The sequence below is a fragment of the Oncorhynchus nerka genome, linkage group LG11, assembly GCF_034236695.1.
Source record: "Oncorhynchus nerka isolate Pitt River linkage group LG11, Oner_Uvic_2.0, whole genome shotgun sequence".
Classification (NCBI taxonomy): Eukaryota; Metazoa; Chordata; class Actinopteri; order Salmoniformes; family Salmonidae; genus Oncorhynchus; species Oncorhynchus nerka.
In genome coordinates this window covers 8,205,892-8,226,840 of record NC_088406.1, presented here as the reverse complement: position 1 = coordinate 8,226,840, position 20,949 = coordinate 8,205,892, and the positions used below count along the sequence as shown (strand labels likewise).

General features: G+C 41.1%; 1 protein-coding gene across 3 annotated transcripts in view; it reads left to right on the top strand.

Moving 5' to 3' along the window:
• Positions 1–20,949, top strand: part of LOC115127065 (rho guanine nucleotide exchange factor TIAM1-like) — a 254,164-nt gene that overhangs the window by 124,008 nt on the left and 109,207 nt on the right. For all 3 annotated transcript variants that reach the window (XM_065024176.1, XM_065024177.1, XM_065024178.1), the window contains exons 5-6: positions 8,445–8,666; positions 12,158–12,395. In XM_065024176.1, coding sequence (XP_064880248.1) covers positions 8,445–8,666; positions 12,158–12,395 — 460 coding nt within the window. The remainder of the gene's footprint in view (positions 1–8,444; positions 8,667–12,157; positions 12,396–20,949) is intronic.

The window sequence follows — 20,949 nt, the reverse complement described above, 5'->3', positions numbered from 1 at the left end:
AGACTACCACAGTGCAGGTGCATTTATACGGAGACTTGATTACACACAGGTGGATTGTATTTATCATCATTAGTCATTTAGGTCAACATTGGATCATTCAGAGATCCTCACTGAACTTCTGGAGAGAGTTTGCTGCACTGAAAGTAAAGGGGCTGAATAATTTTGCACGCCCAATTTTTCAGTTTTTGATTTGTTAAAAAAGTTTGAAATATCCAATAAATGTTGTTCGACTTCATGATTGTGTCCCACTTGTTGTTGATTCTTCACAAACAAATACAGTTTTATATCTTTATGTTTGAAGCTTGAAATGTGGCAAAAGGTCGCAAAGTTCAAGGGGGCCGAATACTTTCGCAAGGCACTGTGTATGTTTTTGCTCTTTGTTCTTTGTAATAGAGCAAAAAAGATTGGAGGAGTGGTTTACCCGTACATCTCCATTTTGGATAGATAGTTCTTCGTGTTGTTTTTTGTTTAGTGTTTTCCAATTTTCCCAGAAGTGTTTAGAGTCTATGGATTCTTCAATTACATTGAGCTGATTTCTGGCATGCTGTTCCTTCTTTTTCCGTAGTGTATTTCTGTATTGTTTTCGTGATTCACCATAGTGAAGGCATAAACTCAGGTTTTCCGGGTCTCTATGTTTTTGGTTGAACAGGTTTCTCAATTTCTTTCTTAGATTTTTGCATTCTTCATCCAGCCATTTGTCATTGTTGTCCATTTTCTTAGGTTTTCTGTTTACATTTTTTAGATTTGATAGGGAAGCTGAGCTGTCAAATATACTGTTTAGATTTGATAGGGAAGCTGAGAGGTCAAATATACGGTTTAGATTTGATAGGGAAGCTGAGAGGTCAAATATACTGTTTAGATTTGATAGGGAAGCTGAGAGGTCAAATATACTGTTTAGATTTGATAGGGAAGCTGAGAGGTCAAATATACTGTTTAGATTTGATAGGGAAACTGAGAGGTCAAATATACTGTTTAGATTTGATAGGGAAGCTGAGAGGTCAAATATACTGTTTAGATTATATAGGGAAGCTGAGAGGTCAAATATAACTGTTTAGATTTGATAGGGAAGCTGAGAGGTCAAATATACTGTTTAGATTTGATAGGGAAGCTGAGAGGTCAAATATACTGTTTAGATTTGATAGGGAAGCTGAGAGGTCAAATATACTGTTTAGATTTGATAGAGAAGCTGAGAGGTCAAATATACTGTTTAGATTTGATAGGGAAGCTGAGAGGTCAAATATACTGTTTAGATTTGATAGGGAAGCTGAGAGGTCAAATATACTGTTTAGATTTGATAGGGAAGCTGAGAGGTCAAATATACTGTTTAGATTTGATAGGGAAGCCGAGAGGTCAAATATACTGTTTAGATTTGATAGGGAAGCCGAGAGGTCAAATATACTGTTTAGATTTGATAGGGAAGCTGAGAGGTCAAATATACTGTTAAGAATTTCTACTGCCAAGCTTACACCTTCACTATTACAGTGGAACATTTTACCCAGGAAATTGTCTAGCTTGTGAGGGGGGGGGGGGGGGTGTAAAGACACTCCCTGTTTTGCTGTCATGAGGCTGTGTGGTGATGGTCCTGTCATCACGAGGCTGTGTGGTGGTCCTGTCATCACGAGGCTGTGTGGTGGTCCTGTCATCATGAGGCTGTGTGGTGGTCCTGTCATCATGAGGCTGTGTGGTGGTCCTGTCATCATGAGGCTGTGTGGTGGTCCTGTCATCATGAGGCTGTGTGGTGGGCCTGTCATCATGTGGCTGTGTGGTGGTCCTGTCATCATGAGGCTGTGTGATGGTGCTGTCATAATGAGGCTGTGTGGTGGTCCTGTCATCACGAGGCTGTGTGGTGGTCCTGTCATCACGAGGCTGTGTGGTGGTCCTGTCATCATGAGGCTGTGTGGTGGTGCTGTCATCATGAGGCTGTGTGGTGCTGTCATCATGAGGCTGTGTGGTGGTGGTCCTGTCATCATGAGGCTGTGTGGTGGTGGTCCTGTCATCATGAGGCTGTGTGGTGGTGGTCCTGTCATCATGAGGCTGTGTGGTGGTGGTCCTGTCATCATGAGGCTGTGTGGTGGTGCTGTCATCATGAGGCTGTGTGGTGGGCCTGTCATCATGTGGCTGTGTGGTGGTCCTGTCATCATGAGGCTGTGTGGTGGTGCTGTCATAATGAGGCTGTGTGGTGGTCCTGTCATCATGAGGCTGTGTGGTGGTCCTGTCATCATGAGGCTGTGTGGTGCTGGTGCTGTCATAATGAGGCTGTGTGGTGGTGGGGATCCTGTCGTCATGAGGCTGTGTGGTGGTGGTCCTGTCGTCATGAGGCTGTGTGGTGGTGCTGTCATCATGAGGCTGTGTGGTGGTGCTGTCATCATGAGGCTGTGTGGTGGGGATCCTGTCGTCATGAGGCTGTGTGGTAGGGATCCTGTCGTCATGAGGCTGTGTGGTGGTGGTGCTGTCATCATGAGGCTGTGTGGTGGTGGTGCTGTCATCATGAGGCTGTGTGGTGTTGCTGTCATCATGAGGCTGTGTGGTGGTGCTGTCATCATGAGGCTGTGTGGTGGGGATCCTGTCGTCATGAGGCTGTGTGGTGTTGCTGTCATAATGAGGCTGTGTGGTGGTGGGGATCCTGTCATCATGAGGCTGTGTGGTGGTGGTGCTGTCATAATGAGGCTGTGTGGTGGTGGGGATCCTGTCATCATGAGGCTGTGTGGTGCTGGTGCTGTCATAATGAGGCTGTGTGGTGGTGGGGATCCTGTCATCTTGAGGCTGTGTGGTGGTGGTGGTCCTGTCATCATGAGGCTGTGTGGTGGTCCTGTCATCATGAGGCTGGTCGTGGTTGCCCTGTCATCATGAGGCTGGTCGTGGTTGCCCTGTCACCATGAGGCTGGTCGTGGTGGCCTGTCATCATGAGGCTGGTCGTGGTTGCCCTGTCACCATGAGGCTGGTCGTGGTGGCCTGTCATCATGAGGCTGGTCGTGGTTGTCCTGTCATCATGAGGCTGTGTGGTGGTGGGGATCCTGTCATCATGAGGCTGTGTGTGTGGTGCTGTCATCATGAGGCTGGTAGTGGTGGTGTTGTCATCATGAGGGTGGTAGTGGTGGTGCTGTCATCTTGAGGCTGTGTGGTGGTGGTGGTCCTGTCATCATGAGGCTGTATGGGGTACAGTCATCATGAGGCTGTTTGGTGGTGGTCCTGTCATCATGGGGCTGTATGGGGTACAGTCATTATGAGGCTGTGTGGGCCTGTCATTATGAGGCTGTGTGGGCCTGTCATTATGAGGCTGTGTGGGCCTGTCATTATGAGGCTGTGTGGGCCTGTCATTATGAGGCTGTGTGGTGGTGGTGCTGTCATCATGAGGCTGTGTGGTGGTGCTGTTATCATGAGGCTGGTAGTGGTGGTGCTGTCATCATGAGGCTGTGTGGTGGTGCTGTTATCATGAGGCTGTGTGGTGGTGCTGTCATCATGAGGCTGTGTGGTGGTGCTGTTATCATGAGGCTGTGTGGTGGTGCTGTCATCATGTGGCTGTGTGGTTGTGGTGATGTCATCATGAGGCTGGTAGTGGTGGTGGTGGTGCTGTCATCATGAGGCTGTGTGGTGGTGCTGTCATCATGAGGCTGTGTGGTGGTGCTGTCATCATGAGGCTGTGTGGTGGTGGTGCTGTCATCATGAGGCTGTGTGGTGGTGGTGCTGTCATCATGAGGCTGTGTGGTGGTGGTGCTGTCATCATGAGGCTGTGTGGTGGTGCTGTCATCATGAGGCTGTGTGGTGGTCCTGTCATCATGAGGCTGTGTGGTGGTCCTGTCATCATGAGGCTGTGTGGTGGGCCTGTCATCATGAGGCTGTGTGGTGGTGCTGTTATCATGAGGCTGGTAGTGGTGGTGCTGTCATCATGAGGCTGTGTGGTGGGCCTGTCATCATGAGGCTGTGTGGTGGTGCTGTCATCATGAGGCTGTGTGGTGGTGGTCCTGTCATCATGAGGCTGTGTGGTGGTGGTCCTGTCATCATGAGGCTGTGTGGTGGTGCTGTCATCATGAGGCTGTGTGGTGGTCCTGTCATCATGAGGCTGTGTGGTGGTGCTGTCATCATGAGGCTGTGTGGTGGTGGTCCTGTCATCATGAGGCTGTGTGGTGGTGGTCCTGTCATCATGAGGCTGTGTGGGGCGGGCAGTGTGTGAATGGAGCCGCCAATCGCATGATGTGGTCATGTGACCTGTCGGAGTGAGAATGGGCGACAGGCTATCATGCTATGTCAGGTTAGGTCAAGCCAATTATTGGCTGTGAATAATTGATGTAATGATTATGTAACGCTCTTGGCTAAGGTAGGCTAAGATCAGTATCCGTAGGCTAGGCTCAGTATCCGTAGGCTAGGCTCAGTATCTGTAGGCTAGGATCAGTATCTGTAGGCTAGGCTCAGTATCTGTAGGCTAGAATCAGTATCTCTAGGCTAGGATCAGTATATGTAGGCTAGGCTAAGGTAGGCTAGGATCAGTATCTGTAGGCTAGGATCAGTGTCTGTAGGCTAGGCTAGGATCAGTATCTGTAGGCTAGGCTAGGATCAGTATCTGTAGGCTAGGATCAGTATCTGTAGGCTAGGATCAGTATCTCTAGGCTAGGCTAAGGTAGGCTAGGATCAGTATCTGTAGGCTAGGCTAAGGTAGGCTAGGATCAGTATCTGTAGGCTAGGATCAGTATCTGTAGGCTAGGATCAGTATCTGTAGGCTAGGATCAGTATCTGTGGGCTAGGATCAGTATCTGTGGGCTAGGATCAGTATCTGTAGGCTAGGATCAGTATCTGTAGGTTAGGATCAGTATATGTAGGCTGGGATCAGTATCTGTAGGCTAGGATCAGTATCTGTAGGCTAGGATCAGTATCTGTAGGCTAGGATCAGTATCTGTAGGCTAGGATCAGTATCTGTAGGCTAGGATCAGTATCTGTGGGCTAGGATCAGTATCTCTAGGCTAGGATCAGTATCTGTAGGCTAGGATCAGTATCTGTGGGCTAGGATCAGTATCTGTAGGCTAGGATCAGTATAGACTTAGGCTAGGATCAGTATCTCTAGGCTAGGCTAGGCTCAGTATCTGTGGGCTAGGATCAGTATCTGTAGGCTAGGATCAGTATCTGTAGGCTAGGATCAGTATCTGTAGGTTAGGATCAGTATCTGTAGGCTAGGATCAGTATCTGTGGGCTAGGATCAGTATCTGTAGGCTAGGCTAAGGTAGGCTAGGATCAGTATCTGTAGGCTAGGATCAGTATATGTAGGCTAGGCTCAGTATCTGTGGGCTAGGATCAGTATCTGTAGGCTAGGATCAGTATCTGTAGGCTAGGATCAGTATCTGTAGGTTAGGATCAGTATCTGTAGGCTAGGATCAGTATCTGTGGGCTAGGATCAGTATCTGTAGGCTAGGCTAAGGTAGGCTAGGATCAGTATCTCTAGGCTAGGCTAAGGTTGACTAGGATCAGTATATGTATATGTAGGCTAGGCTAGGATCAGTATATGTAGACTAGGATCAGTATCTGTAGGCTAGGATCAGTATATGTATATGTAGGCTAGGATCAGTATATGTATATGTAGGCTAGGCTAGGATCAGTATCTGTAGGCTAGGATCAGTATCTGTAGACCAGGATCAGTATCTGTAGGCTAGGATCAGTATATGTAGGCTAGGATCAGTATATGTATATGTAGGCTAGGTTAGGATCAGTATCTGTAGGCTAGGATCAGTATCTGTAGGTTAGGATCAGTATCTGTAGGCTAGGATCAGTATCTGTAGGTTAGGATCAGTATCTGTAGGCTAGGATCAGTATCTGTAGGCTAGGTTAGGATCAGTATCTGTGGGCTAGGATCAGTATCTGTAGGCTAGGATCAGTATCTGTAGGCTAGGATCAGTATATGTATATGTAGGCTAGGTTAGGATCAGTATCTGTAGGCTAGGATCAGTATCTGTAGGTTAGGATCAGTATCTGTAGGCTAGGATCAGTATCTGTAGGCTAGGATCAGTATCTGTAGGCTAGGATCAGTATCTGTAGGCTAGGTTAGGATCAGTATCTGTGGGCTAGGATCAGTATCTCTAGGCTAGGCTAAGGTTGGCTAGGATCAGTATATGTAGGCTAGGCTAGGATCAGTATATGTAGACTAGGATCAGTATCTGTAGGCTAGGATCAGTATATGTATATGTAGGCTAGGATCAGTATCTGTAGGCTAGGATCAGTATCTGTAGGCTAGGATCAGTATCTGTAGGCTAGGATCAGTATCTGTAGGCTAGGATCAGTATCTGTAGGCTAGGATCAGTATCTGTAGGCTAGGATCAGTATCTGTAGGTTAGTATCAGTATCTGTAGGCTAGGATCAGTATCTGTAGGCTAGGATCAGTATATGTATATGTAGGCTAGGATCAGTATATGTATATGTAGGCTAGGATCAGTATCTGTAGGTTAGGATCAGTATCTGTAGGTTAGGATCAGTATCTGTAGGCTAGGATCAGTATCTGTAGGTTAGGATCAGTATCTGTAGGCTAGGATCAGTATCTGTAGGCTAGGTTAGGATCAGTATCTGTGGGCTAGGATCAGTATCTGTAGGCTAGGATCAGTATATGTAGGCTAGGATCAGTATCTGTAGGCTAGGTTAGGATCAGTATCTGTGGGCTAGGATCAGTATCTGTAGGCTAGGATCAGTATATGTAGACTAGGATCAGTATCTGTAGGCTAGGATCAGTATATGTAGACTAGGATCAGTATCTGTGGGCTAGGATCAGTATCTGTGGGCTAGGATCAGTATCTGTAGGCTAGGATCAGTATCTGTAGGCTAGGATCAGTATCTGTAGGCTAGGATCAGTATCTGTAGGCTAGGATCAGTATCTGTAGGTTAGTATCAGTATCTGTAGGCTAGGATCAGTATATGTATATGTAGGCTAGGATCAGTATCTGTAGGCTAGGTTAGGATCAGTATCTGTGGGCTAGGATCAGTATCTCTAGGCTAGGCTAAGGTTGGCTAGGATCAGTATATGTATATGTAGGCTAGGCTAGGATCAGTATCTGTAGGCTAGGATCAGTATCTGTATATGTAGGCTAGGATCAGTATATGTAGGCTAGGATCAGTATCTGTAGGCTAGGATCAGTATCTGTAGGCTAGGATCAGTATCTGTAGGCTAGGATCAGTATATGTAGGCTAGGATCAGTATCTGTAGGCTAGGCTCAGTATCTGTAGACTAGGATCAGTATCTGTAGGCTAGGATCAGTATCTGTAGGCTAGGATCAGTATCTGTAGGCTAGGATCAGTATCTGTAGGCTAGGATCAGTATATGTATATGTAGGCTAGGATCAGTATATGTATATGTAGGCTAGGTTAGGATCAGTATCTGTAGGCTAGGATCAGTATCTGTAGGTTAGGATCAGTATCTGTAGGCTAGGATCAGTATCTGTAGGCTAGGTTAGGATCAGTATCTGTGGGCTAGGATCAGTATCTCTAGGCTAGGATCAGTATATGTATATGTAGGCTAGGATCAGTATATGTAGACTAGGATCAGTATATGTAGGCTAGGATCAGTATCTGTAGGCTAGGATCAGTATATGTATATGTAGGCTAGGATCAGTATATGTAGACTAGGATCAGTATATGTAGGCTAGGATCAGTATATGTAGACTAGGATCAGTATCTGTAGGCTAGGATCAGTATCTCTAGGCTAGGATCAGTATATGTAGACTAGGATCAGTATCTGTGGGCTAGGATCAGTATCTGTAGGCTAGGATCAGTATCTGTAGGCTAGGATCAGTATCTGTAGGCTAGGATCAGTATCTGTAGGCTAGGATCAGTATCTGTAGGCTAGGATCAGTATCTGTAGGCTAGGATCAGTATCTGTAGGCTAGGATCAGTATCTGTGGGCTAGGCTCAGTATCTGTAGGCTAGGATCAGTATCTGTAGGCTAGGATCAGTATCTGTAGGCTAGGATCAGTATCTGTAGGCTAGGATCAGTATATGTAGGCTAGGATCAGTATCTGTAGGCTAGGATCAGTATATGTAGGCTAGGATCAGTATATGTAGGCTAGGCTAAGGTAGACTAGGATAAGTATCTGTAGGCTAGGATAAGTATCTGTAGGCTAGGATCAATGACCTCAACATGTTTAAGGGCAGGGTTGCAACCTCTACATCTGCGGAGACAGTATGGTCTCTAGGACATGCCTGTAGACCAGTAGAATGTCCATAGACCGTGTGTGTCTCACCTCTACCTGTGTGTGTGTCCGTCCGTCCGTCCCACCTCTACCTGTGTGTGTGTGTGTGTGTCTCACCCGTGTGTCTGTATGTGTGTGTCTCACCCGTGTGTTTGTGTGTTTGTGTCTCACCCTTGTGTCTGTCCGTCCCACCTCTAACTGTGTGTGTGTGCGTCTCACCTGTGTGTTTGTACATGTGTCCGTCCGTCCCACCTCTACCTGTGTGTCTCACCTGTGTGTTTCCAGGATGTGACAGCCGGAGATGGCAGTGAGTACGAGGACAGTGGCATCGACGGGGTGACGGCTTCGGGGGCGGAGCATCAATCCCGGCGCTATAAGACCATGTCTATGTCCTTCTCCGTGTGCTCGGCGGCGGGGCGGAGCCTGTTCGCTGGCAGTGACAGCGGAAGCAGCAGTGGGGGAGGAGCCAGTGAGGGGGTCCAGGGGGTCTACGAGAACTTCAGACAGGTGGGTGGTGGTTCTGGTTCTCACACACACACACACACACACACACATACACATATACAGTTGAAGTCGGAAGTTTACCTCAGCTAAATACATTTAAACCCAGTTTACCTTAGCTAAATACATTTAATCCCAGTTTACCTTAGCTAAATACATTTAAACCCAGTTTACCTTAGCTAAATACATTTAAACCCAGTTTACCTCAGCTAAATACATTTAAACCCAGTTTACCTCAGGCAAATACATTTAAACCCAGTTTACCTCAGGCAAATACATTTAAACCCAGTTTACCTCAGCCAAATACATTTAAACCCAGTTTACCTCAGCCAAATACATTTAAACCCAGTTTACCTCAGCTAAATACATTTAAACCCAGTTTACCTCAGCCAAATACATTTAAACCCAGTTTACCTTAGCTAAATACATTTAAACCCAGTTTACCTTAGCCAAATACATTTAAACCCAGTTTACCTTAGCCAAATACATTTAAACCCAGTTTACCTTAGCCAAATACATTTAAACCCAGTTTACCTTAGCTAAATACATTTAAACCCAGTTTACCTTAGCCAAATACATTTAAACCCAGTTTACCAAATACATTTAAACCCAGTTTACCTTAGCTAAATACATTTAAACCCAGTTTACCTTAGCCAAATACATTTAAACCCAGTTTACCTTAGCTAAATACAAATTTACATTTAAACCCAGTTTACCTTAGCCAAATACATTTAAACCCAGTTTACCTTAGCCAAATACATTTAAACCCAGTTTACCTTAGCTAAATACATTTAAACCCAGTTTACCTTAGCCAAATACATTTAAACCCAGTTTACCTTAGCCAAATACATTTAAACCCAGTTTACCTTAGCTAAATACATTTAAACCCAGTTTACCTTAGCCAAATACATTTAAACCCAGTTTACCTTAGCCAAATATATTTAAACCAAGTAAAAATGCTGTGTTTTAGGTCAGTTAGGATCACCACTTTTATTTTAAGAATGTGAAATGTCAGAATAATAGTAGAGAGAATGATTTATTTCAGCTTTTATTTCTTTCATCACATTCCCAGTGGGTCAGAAGTTTACATACACTCAATTAGTATTTGTTAGCATTGCCTTTAAATTGTTTAACTTGGGTCAAATGTTTTGGGTAGCCTTCCACAAGCTTCCCACATTAAGTTGGGTGAATTGTGGCCCATTCCTCCTGACAGAGCTGGTGTAACTGAGTCAGGTTTGTAGGCCTCTTTGCTCGCACATGCTTTTACAGTTCTGCCCACACATTTTCCATAGGATTGAGGTCAGGGCTTTGTGATGGCCACTCCAATACCTGGACTTTGTTGTCCTTAAGCCATTTTGCCACAACTTTGGAAGTATGCTTGGGGTCATTTTCCATTTGGAAGACCCATTTTCGACCAAGCGTTAACTTCCTAACTGATGTCTTGAGATGTTGCTTCAATATATCCACATAATTTTCCCTCGTCATGATATTTTGTGAAGTGCACCAGTCCCCCCTGCAGCAAAGCACCCTCACAACATGATGCTGCCACCCCCATGCTTCACGGTTGGGATGGTGTTCTTCAGCTTGCAAGCGTCCCCCTTTTTCCTCCAAACATAACGATGGTCGTTATGGCCAAACAGTTCTATTTTTGTTTCATCAGACCAGAGGACATTTCTCCAAAAAGTACGGTCTTTGTCCCCATATGCAGTTGCAAACCGTAGTCTGGCTTTTTTATGGCGGTTTTGGAGCAGTGGCTTCTTCCTTGCTGAGCGGCCTTTCAGGTTATGTCGATATAGGACTCGTTTTACTGTGGATATAGATACAGTTTTGTACCTGTTTCCTCCAGCATCTTCACAAGGTCCTTTGCTGTTGTTCTGGGATTGATTTGTACTTTTCACACCAAATACTTGTGGAGGTCTCCAATTTTTTTCTGAGGTCTTGGCTGATTTCTTTTGATTTTCCCATGATGTCATGCAAATAGACACCGAGTCTGAAGGTAGACCTTGAAATACATCCACAGGTACACCTCCAATTGACTCAAATGATGTCAATAAGCCTATCAAAAGCTTCTAAAGCCATGACATAATTTTCTGTAATTTTCCAAGCTGTTTAAAGGCACAGTCAACTTAGTGTATGTTAACTTCTGACCCACTGGAATTGTGATACAGTGAATTATAAGTGAAATAATCTGTCTGTAAACAATTATTGGAAACATTACTTGTGTCATGCACAAAGTAGATGTCCTCACCGACTTGCCAAAAGTTTGGCTATAGTTTGTTAACAAGAAATTAGTGGAGTGGTTGAAAAACTAGTTTTAATGATTCCAACCTAAGTGTAAACTTCTGACTGTATGTGTGTGTGTGTGTGTATACATACATACATACATACATACATACATACATACATACACACATACACACATACATACACAAGTTTGGTGTCACTTAGAAATGTCCTTGTTTTTGAAAGAAAAGCAAATTTTTCCATTAAAATTGGTCAGAAATACAGTGTAGACATTGTTAATGTTTTAAATGACTATTGTAGCTGGAAACGGCTGATTTTTGATGGAATATCTACACAGGCGTACAGAGGCCCATTATCAGCAACCATCACTCTTGTGTTCCAATGGCACATTGTGTTAGCTAATCCAAGTTTATGATTTTATAGCCCTCCGATCCAACAGGTCCCAGACATTTGTTTTCAACAGATTTGCCCATTCTTGCTGTGAGATGTTACCCCACTCTTCCACCAAGGCACCTGGGAAGTTCCCTGACATTTATGGGGGGAATGGCCCTAGCCCTCACCCTCCGATCCAACAGCTCCCAGATTTGCTCAATGGGACTATTTGCTGGCCATGGCAGAACACTGACATTCCACGCATGGAACGGGCAGTATGACTGGTGGCATTGTCATGCTGAAGGGTCATGTCAGGATGAGCCTGCAGGAAGGGTACCACATGAGGGAGGAGGATGTCTTCCCTGTAACGCATGAAGTTGAGATTGCCTGCAATGACAACAAGCTCAGTCCGATGATGCTGTGACACACCACCCCAGACCATGACGGATCCTCCCATCTCCAAATCGATTCCTCTCCAGAGTACAGGCCTCGGTGTAACGCACATTCCTTTGACGATAAACGTGAATCCGGCCATCACCCCTGGTGAGACAACACCACGACTCGCCAGTGAAGACCACTTTTTGCCAGTCCTGTCTGGTCCAGCGATGGTGGGTTTGTGCCCATAGGCAATGTTGTTGCCGGTGGTGTCTGGTGAGGACCTGCCTTACAACAGACCTGCATGCCCTCAGTCCAGCCTCTCTCAGCCTATTGCGGACAGTCTGAGCACTGATGGAGGGATTGTGCGTTCCTGGTGTAACTCGGGAAGTTGTTGTTGCTGAGTTTCCATTTAGTCTATTATTCAGTAGTTTATGCTGCAAACAAGTTGCTGTTTGTTCAGGGACAATAAAGCTTTATTGATTTGAATGTAATGTTATGATCAGGAGTTGGAGATGAGCTCGTGTCAGACAGAGAGTCTGGAGGAGGCGGGGTCAGCCCTGAGTGACGAACAGAGCGTCATGAGCTCAGCCTACCAATCAGATCCCCTGCTCAGCGTTGCCCAGGGAACCGTGAGGAAGGCGGGCCGTCTGGCTGTCAAGAACTTCCTGGTTCACAAGAAGAACAAGAAGGTGGAGTCGGCCACCAGGAGGAAGTGGAAGAGCTACTGGGTCTGCCTCAAAGGTACATAACCTACAGTATATACTGTATCTATACACACTGCTATCTAACGCTTTACTTGGCATTATCACTCTTATTGTTATTATTATTATTATTATTATTACTATTATTATTACTATTATTATTACTATTATTATTACTATTATTATTACATTATTATTAATAGTACACCATGTTACTACTAGTACTACTACTACTATACCCTGTTACTACTACTACTACTACTACTACTACTACTATACCCTGTTACTACTACTACTACTACTACTATACCCTGTTACTACTACTACTACTACTACTACTACTACTACTATACCCTGTTACTACTACTACTACTACTACTATGCCCTGTTACTACTACTACTACTACTACTATTGTTACTACTACTACTATACCCTGTTACTACTACTACTACTACTACTACTACTACTACTACTATACCCTGTTACTACTACTACTACTACTACTATACCCTGTTACTACTACTACTACTACTACTACTACTACTACTACTACTATACCCTGTTACTACTACTACTACTACTACTATGCCCTGTTACTACTACTACTACTACTACTACTACTACTACTATGCCGTGTTACTACTACTACTACTATGCCCTGTTACTACTACTACTACTACACCCTGTTACTACTACTACTATACCCTGTTACTACTACTACTACTATGCCCTGTTACTACTAGTATATCATGTTACTACTACTACTACTATACCCTGTTACTACTATTATTACTACTACTACTACACCCTGTTACTACTACTATACCCTGTTACTACTACTACTACTACACCCTGTTACTACTACTACTATACCCTGTTACTACTAGTATATCCTGTTACTACTACTACTACTATACCCTGTTACTACTATTATTACTATTATACCCTGTTACTACTACTACTACACCCTGTTACTACTACTACTATGCCATGTTACTACTACTATACCCTGTTACTACTACTATACCCTGTTACTACTACTACTACTACTACTACTACTACTATACCCTGTTACTACTACTACTACTACTACTACTATGCCCTGTTACTACTACTACTACTACTACTACTACTATGCCGTGTTACTACTACTACTACTATGCCCTGTTACTACTACTACTACTACACCCTGTTACTACTACTACTATACCCTGTTACTACTACTACTACTATGCCCTGTTACTACTAGTATATCATGTTACTACTACTACTACTATACCCTGTTACTACTATTATTACTACTACTACACCCTGTTACTACTACTATACCCTGTTACTACTACTACTACTACACCCTGTTACTACTACTACTATACCCTGTTACTACTAGTATATCCTGTTACTACTACTACTACTATACCCTGTTACTACTATTATTACTATTATACCCTGTTACTACTACTACTACACCCTGTTACTACTACTACTATGCCATGTTACTACTACTATACCCTGTTACTACTACTATACCCTGTTACTACTACTACTATGCCCTGTTACTACTACTATACCCTGTTACTACTACTACTATACCCTGTTACTACTACAATACCCTGTTACTACTACTACTATACCCTGTTACTACTACTACTACTACTACACCCTGTTACTACTACTACTATACCCTGTTACTACTACTACTATACCTTGTTACTACTACTATACCATGTTACTACTACTACTACTATACCCTGTTACTACTACTACTATACCTTGTTACTACTACTATACCCTGTTACTACTACTACTACTATACCCTGTTACTACTACTACTATACCCTGTTACTACTACTACTATACCCTGTTACTACTACTACACCCTGTTACTACTACTATACCCTGTTACTACTACTACTATACCCTGTTACTACTACTATACCCTGTTACTACTACTACTATACCCCGTTACTACTACTATACCCTGTTACTACTACTATACCCTGTTACTACTACTACTATACCCTGTTACTACTACTATACCCTGTTACTACTACTACTATACCCTGTTACTACTACTACTATACCCTGTTACTACTACTACACCCTGTTACTACTACTATACCCTGTTACTACTACTACACCCTGTTACTACTACTACTATACCCTGTTACTACTACTACTATACCTTGTTACTACTACTACACCATGTTACTACTACTACACCCTGTTACTACTACTACTATACCCTGTTACTACTACTACTATACCCTGTTACTACTACTACTATACATTGTTACTACTACTATACCATGTTACTACTACTACTACTATACCCTGTTACTACTACTACTATACCCTGTTACTACTACTACTATACCCTGTTACTACTTCTACACCCTGTTACTACTACTACTATACCCTGTTACTACTACTACTATACCTTGTTACTACTACTACACCATGTTACTACTACTACACCCTGTTACTACTACTACTATACCCTGTTACTACTACTATACCCTGTTACTACTACTACTATACCTTGTTACTACTACTATACCATGTTACTACTACTACTACTATACCCTGTTACTACTACTACTATACCTTGTTACTACTACTATACCCTGTTACTACTACTACTACTATACCCTGGTACTACTACTACTATACCCTGTTACTACTACTACTATACCCTGTTACTACTACTATACCATGTTACTACTACTACTATGCCCTGTTACTACTACTACTACTACTACTACACCCTGTTACTACTATTATTACTACTACTACTACTACTACACCCTGTTACTACTAGTATATCCTGTTACTACTACTACTACTATACCCTGTTACTACTATTATTACTACTACTACTACACCCTGTTACTACTACTACTATACCCTGTTACTAATACTACTATACCATGTTACTACTACTACACCCTGTTACTACTACTGCTATACCCTGTTACTACTACTACTATACCGTGTTACTACTACTACACCCTGTTACTACTACTACACCATGTTACTACTACTACTATACCCTGTTACTACTACTACTATACCTTGTTACTACTACTACTACTATACCCTGTTACTACTATTATTACTATTATACCCTGTTACTACTACTACTACTACTACTATACCCTGTTACTACTACTACTACACCCTGTTACTACTATTATACCCTGTTACTACTATTATACCCTGTTACTACTACTATACCCTGTTACTACTACTACTATACCCTGTTACTACTACTACTACTATACCATGTTACTACTACTATACCATGTTACTACTACTACTAAGCACTGTTACTACTACTACTACTACTATACCCTGTTACTACTAGTATATCCTGTTACTACTACTACTACTATACCCTGTTACTACTATTATTACTACTACTACTACACCCTGTTACTACTACTATACCCTGTTAGTACTACTACTATACCATGTTACTACTACTACTACACCCTGTTACTACTACTATACCATGTTACTACTACTACTATACCCTGTTACTACTACTACACCCTGTTACTACTACTATACCCTGTTACTACTACTACTATGCCCTGTTACTACTACTACTAATACTACACCCTGTTACTACTAGTATATCCTGTTACTACTACTACTACTAAACCATGTTACTACTATTATTACTACTACTACACCCTGTTACTACTACTATACCCTGTTACTACTACTACTATACCCTGTTACTACTACTACTACACCCTGTTACTACTACTATACCCTGTTACTACTACTACTATACCCTGTTACTACTACTACACCCTGTTACTATTACTATACCCTGTTACTACTACTACTATACGCTGTTACTACTACTACACCCTGTTACTACTACTATGCCCTGTTACTACTACTACTACTATACCCTGTTATTATTACTATTATACCCTGTTACTACTAGTTTATCCTGTTACTACTACTACTACTATACCATGTTACTACTATTATTACTATTATACCCTGTTACTACTACTATACCCTGTTACTACTACTACTACACCCTGTTACTACTAGTATATCATGTTACTACTACTACTACTATACCCTGTTACTACTATTATTACTATTATACCCTGTTACTACTACTATTACTATTATACCCTGTTACTACTACTACTATACCCTGTTACTACTACTATTACTACTATACCCTGTTACTACTACTATACCCTGTTACTACTACTATACCCTGTTACTACTACTACTACTACTACACCCTGTTACTACTACTATACCCTGTTACTACTACTACTATACCATGTTACTACTACTACTATACCCTGTTACTACTACTATACCATGTTACTACTACTACTATGCCCTGTTACTACTCCTACTACTACTACTATACCCTGTTACTACTAGTATATCCTGTTACTACTACTACTACTATACCCTGTTACTACTATTATTACTACTACTACTACACCCTGTTACTACTACTATACCCTGTTACTACTACTACTATACCCTGTTACTACTACTATACCATGTTACTACTACTACTATACCCTGTTACTACTAGTATATCCTGTTACTACTACTACTACTATACCCTGTTACTACTATTATTACTACTCCTACTACACCCTGTTACTACTACTATACCCTGTTACTACTACTACTACTACTACACCTTGTTACTACTACTATACCCTGTTACTACTACTACTATACCCTGTTACTACTACTACACCCTGTTACTACTACTATACCCTGTTACTACTACTACTATGCCCTATTACTACTATTATTACTATTATACCCTGTTACTACTATTATTACTATTATACCCTGTTACTACTACTATACCCTGTTACTACTACTACTACTACTACACCCTGTTACTACTAGTATATCATGTTACTACTACTACTACTATACCATGTTACTACTATTATTACTATTATACCCTGTTACTACTACTATTACTACTATATCCTGTTACTACTACTACTATACCCTGTTACTACTACTACTACACCCTGTTACTACTACTACTATACCCTGTTACTACTACTACTACTACTACACCCTGTTACTACTAGTATATCCTGTTACTATTACTACTACTATACCCTGTTACTACTATTATTACTATTATACCCTGTTACTACTACTACTACACCCTGTTACTACTACTACTATACCCTGTTACTACTACTACTACTACTACACCCTATTACTACTAGTATATCCTGTTACTACTACTACTACTATACCCTGTTACTACCTTTATTACTATTATACCCTGTTACTACTACTACTACACCCTGTTACTACTACTATACCCTGTTACTACTACTATACCCTGTTACTACTAGTATATCATGTTACTAATACTATACCCTGTTACTACTACTACTACACCCTGTTACTACTACTATACCCTGTTACTACTACTACTACACCCTGTTACTACTACTATACCCTGTTACTACTACTACTATACCCTGTTACTACTACTACACCCTGTTACTACTACTATACCCTGTTACTACTACTACTACTATACCCTGTTACTACTACTACTATGCCCTATTACTACTATTATTACTATTATACCCTGTTACTACTATTATTACTATTATACCCTGTTACTACTAGTATATCCTGTTACTACTACTACTATACCATGTTACTACTATTATTACTATTATACCCTGTTACTACTACTATACCCTGTTACTACTACTACTACTACTACTACACCCTGTTACTACTAGTATATCATGTTACTACTACTACTACTATACCATGTTACTACTATTATTACTATTATACCCTGTTACTACTACTATTACTACTATATCCTGTTACTACTACTACTATACCCTGTTACTACTACTACTACACCCTGTTACTACTACTACTATACCCTGTTACTACTACTACTACTACTACACCCTGTTACTACTAGAATATCCTGTTACTACTACTACTACTATACCCTGTTACTACTATTATTACTATTATACCCTGTTACTACTACTACTACACCCTGTTACTACTACTATACCCTGTTACTACTACTATACCCTGTTACTACTACTATACCCTGTTACTACTACTACTACACCCTGTTACTACTAGTATATCCTGTTACTACTACTACTACACCCTGTTACTACTACTACTACACCCTGTTACTACTAGTATATCCTGTTACTACTACTACTACTATACCCTGTTACTACTACTACTACTACTACACCCTGTTACTACTAGTATATCCTGTTACTACTACTACTACTATACCCTGTTACTACTATTATTACTATTATACCCTGTTACTACTACTACTACACCCTGTTACTACTACTATACCATGTTACTACTACTATACCCTGTTACTACTACTATATCCTGTTACTACTACTACTACACCCTGTTACTACTAGTATATCCTGTTACTACTACTATGCCCTGTTACTACTACTATACCCTGTTACTACTACTATACCCTGTTACTACTACTACTACTATACCCTGTTACTACTACTACTACTATACCCTGTTACTACTAGTATATCCTGTTACTACTACTACTATACCCTGTTACTACTACTATTACTACTATACCCTGTTTCTACTACTATACCCTATTACTACTATATCCTGTTACTACTACTACTATACCCTATTACTACTACTACTACACCCTGTTACTACTACTACTATACCCTGTTACTACTACTACTACTACTACACCCTGTTACTACTAGAATATCCTGTTACTACTACTACTACTATACCCTGTTACTACTATTATTACTATTATACCCTGTTACTACTACTACTACACCCTGTTACTACTACTATACCCTGTTACTACTACTATACCCTGTTACTACTACTACTACACCCTGTTACTACTAGTATATCCTGTTACTACTACTACTACACCCTGTTACTACTACTACTACACCCTGTTACTACTAGTATATCCTGTTACTACTACTACTACTATACCCTGTTACTACTACTACTACTACTACACCCTGTTACTACTAGTATATCCTGTTACTACTACTACTACTATACCCTGTTACTACTATTATTACTATTATACCCTGTTACTACTACTACTACACCCTGTTACTACTACTATACCATGTTACTACTACTATACCCTGTTACTACTAGTATATCCTGTTACTACTACTATGCCCTGTTACTACTACTATACCCTGTTACTACTACTATACCCTGTTACTACTACTACTACTATACCCTGTTACTACTACTACTACTATACCCTGTTACTACTAGTATATCCTGTTACTACTACTACTATACCCTGTTACTACTACTATTACTACTATACCCTGTTACTACTACTATACCCTGTTACTACTACTATACCCTGTTACTACTACTACTACTATACCCTGTTACTACTACTACTACTATACCCTGTTACTACTACTATACCATGTTACTACTACTATACCGTGTTACTACCACTATACCCTGTTTCTGCTACTATACCCTGTTACTACTACTATTACTACTATCCCATGTTACTACTACTATACCCTTTTACTACTAGTACTACTACTACTATACCCTGTTACTACTACTATTACTACTATCCCATGTTACTACTACTATACACTGTTACTACTACTATTACTATCCCGTTACTATGACTACTACTACTATATCCTTTTACTACTACTACTATACCCTGCTACTACTACTTTTATTACTATACCCTGTTACTACTACTACACCCTGTTACTACTACTACTACTATCCCCTGTTACTACTACTACTACTACTACTATCCCCTGTTACTACTACTACTATTACTACACCCTGTTACTACTACTATACCCTGTTACTACTACTACTACTACTATCCCATGTTACTACTACTATACCCTGTTACTACTACTACTACTATACCCTGTTACTACTACTACTATACCCTGTTACTACTACTACTACTATACCCTGTTACTACTACTATACCCTGTTACTACTACTACTACTATACCCTGTTACTACTACTATACCCTGTTACTACTACTACTACTATACCCTGTTACTACTACTATACCCTGTTACTACTACTATACCCTGTTACTACTACTACTACTACTACTACTACCCCCTGTTACTACTACTCTACCCTGTAACTACTACTATTACTACTATACCCTGTTACTACTACTATTACTACTATACCCTGTTACTACTACTACTATTACTACTATACCCTGTTACTACTACTATTACTACTATACCCTGTTACTACTACTATTACTACTATACCCTGTTACTACTACTATTACTACTATACCCTGTAACTACTACTATTACTACTATACCCTGTTACTACTACTATTACTACTATACCCTGTAACTACTACTATTACTACTATACCCTGTAACTACTACTATTACTACTATACCCTGTTACTACTACTATTACTACTATACCCTGTAACTACTACTATTACTACTATACCCTGTTACTACTACTATACCCTGTTACTACTACTATACCCTGTTACTACTACTATAC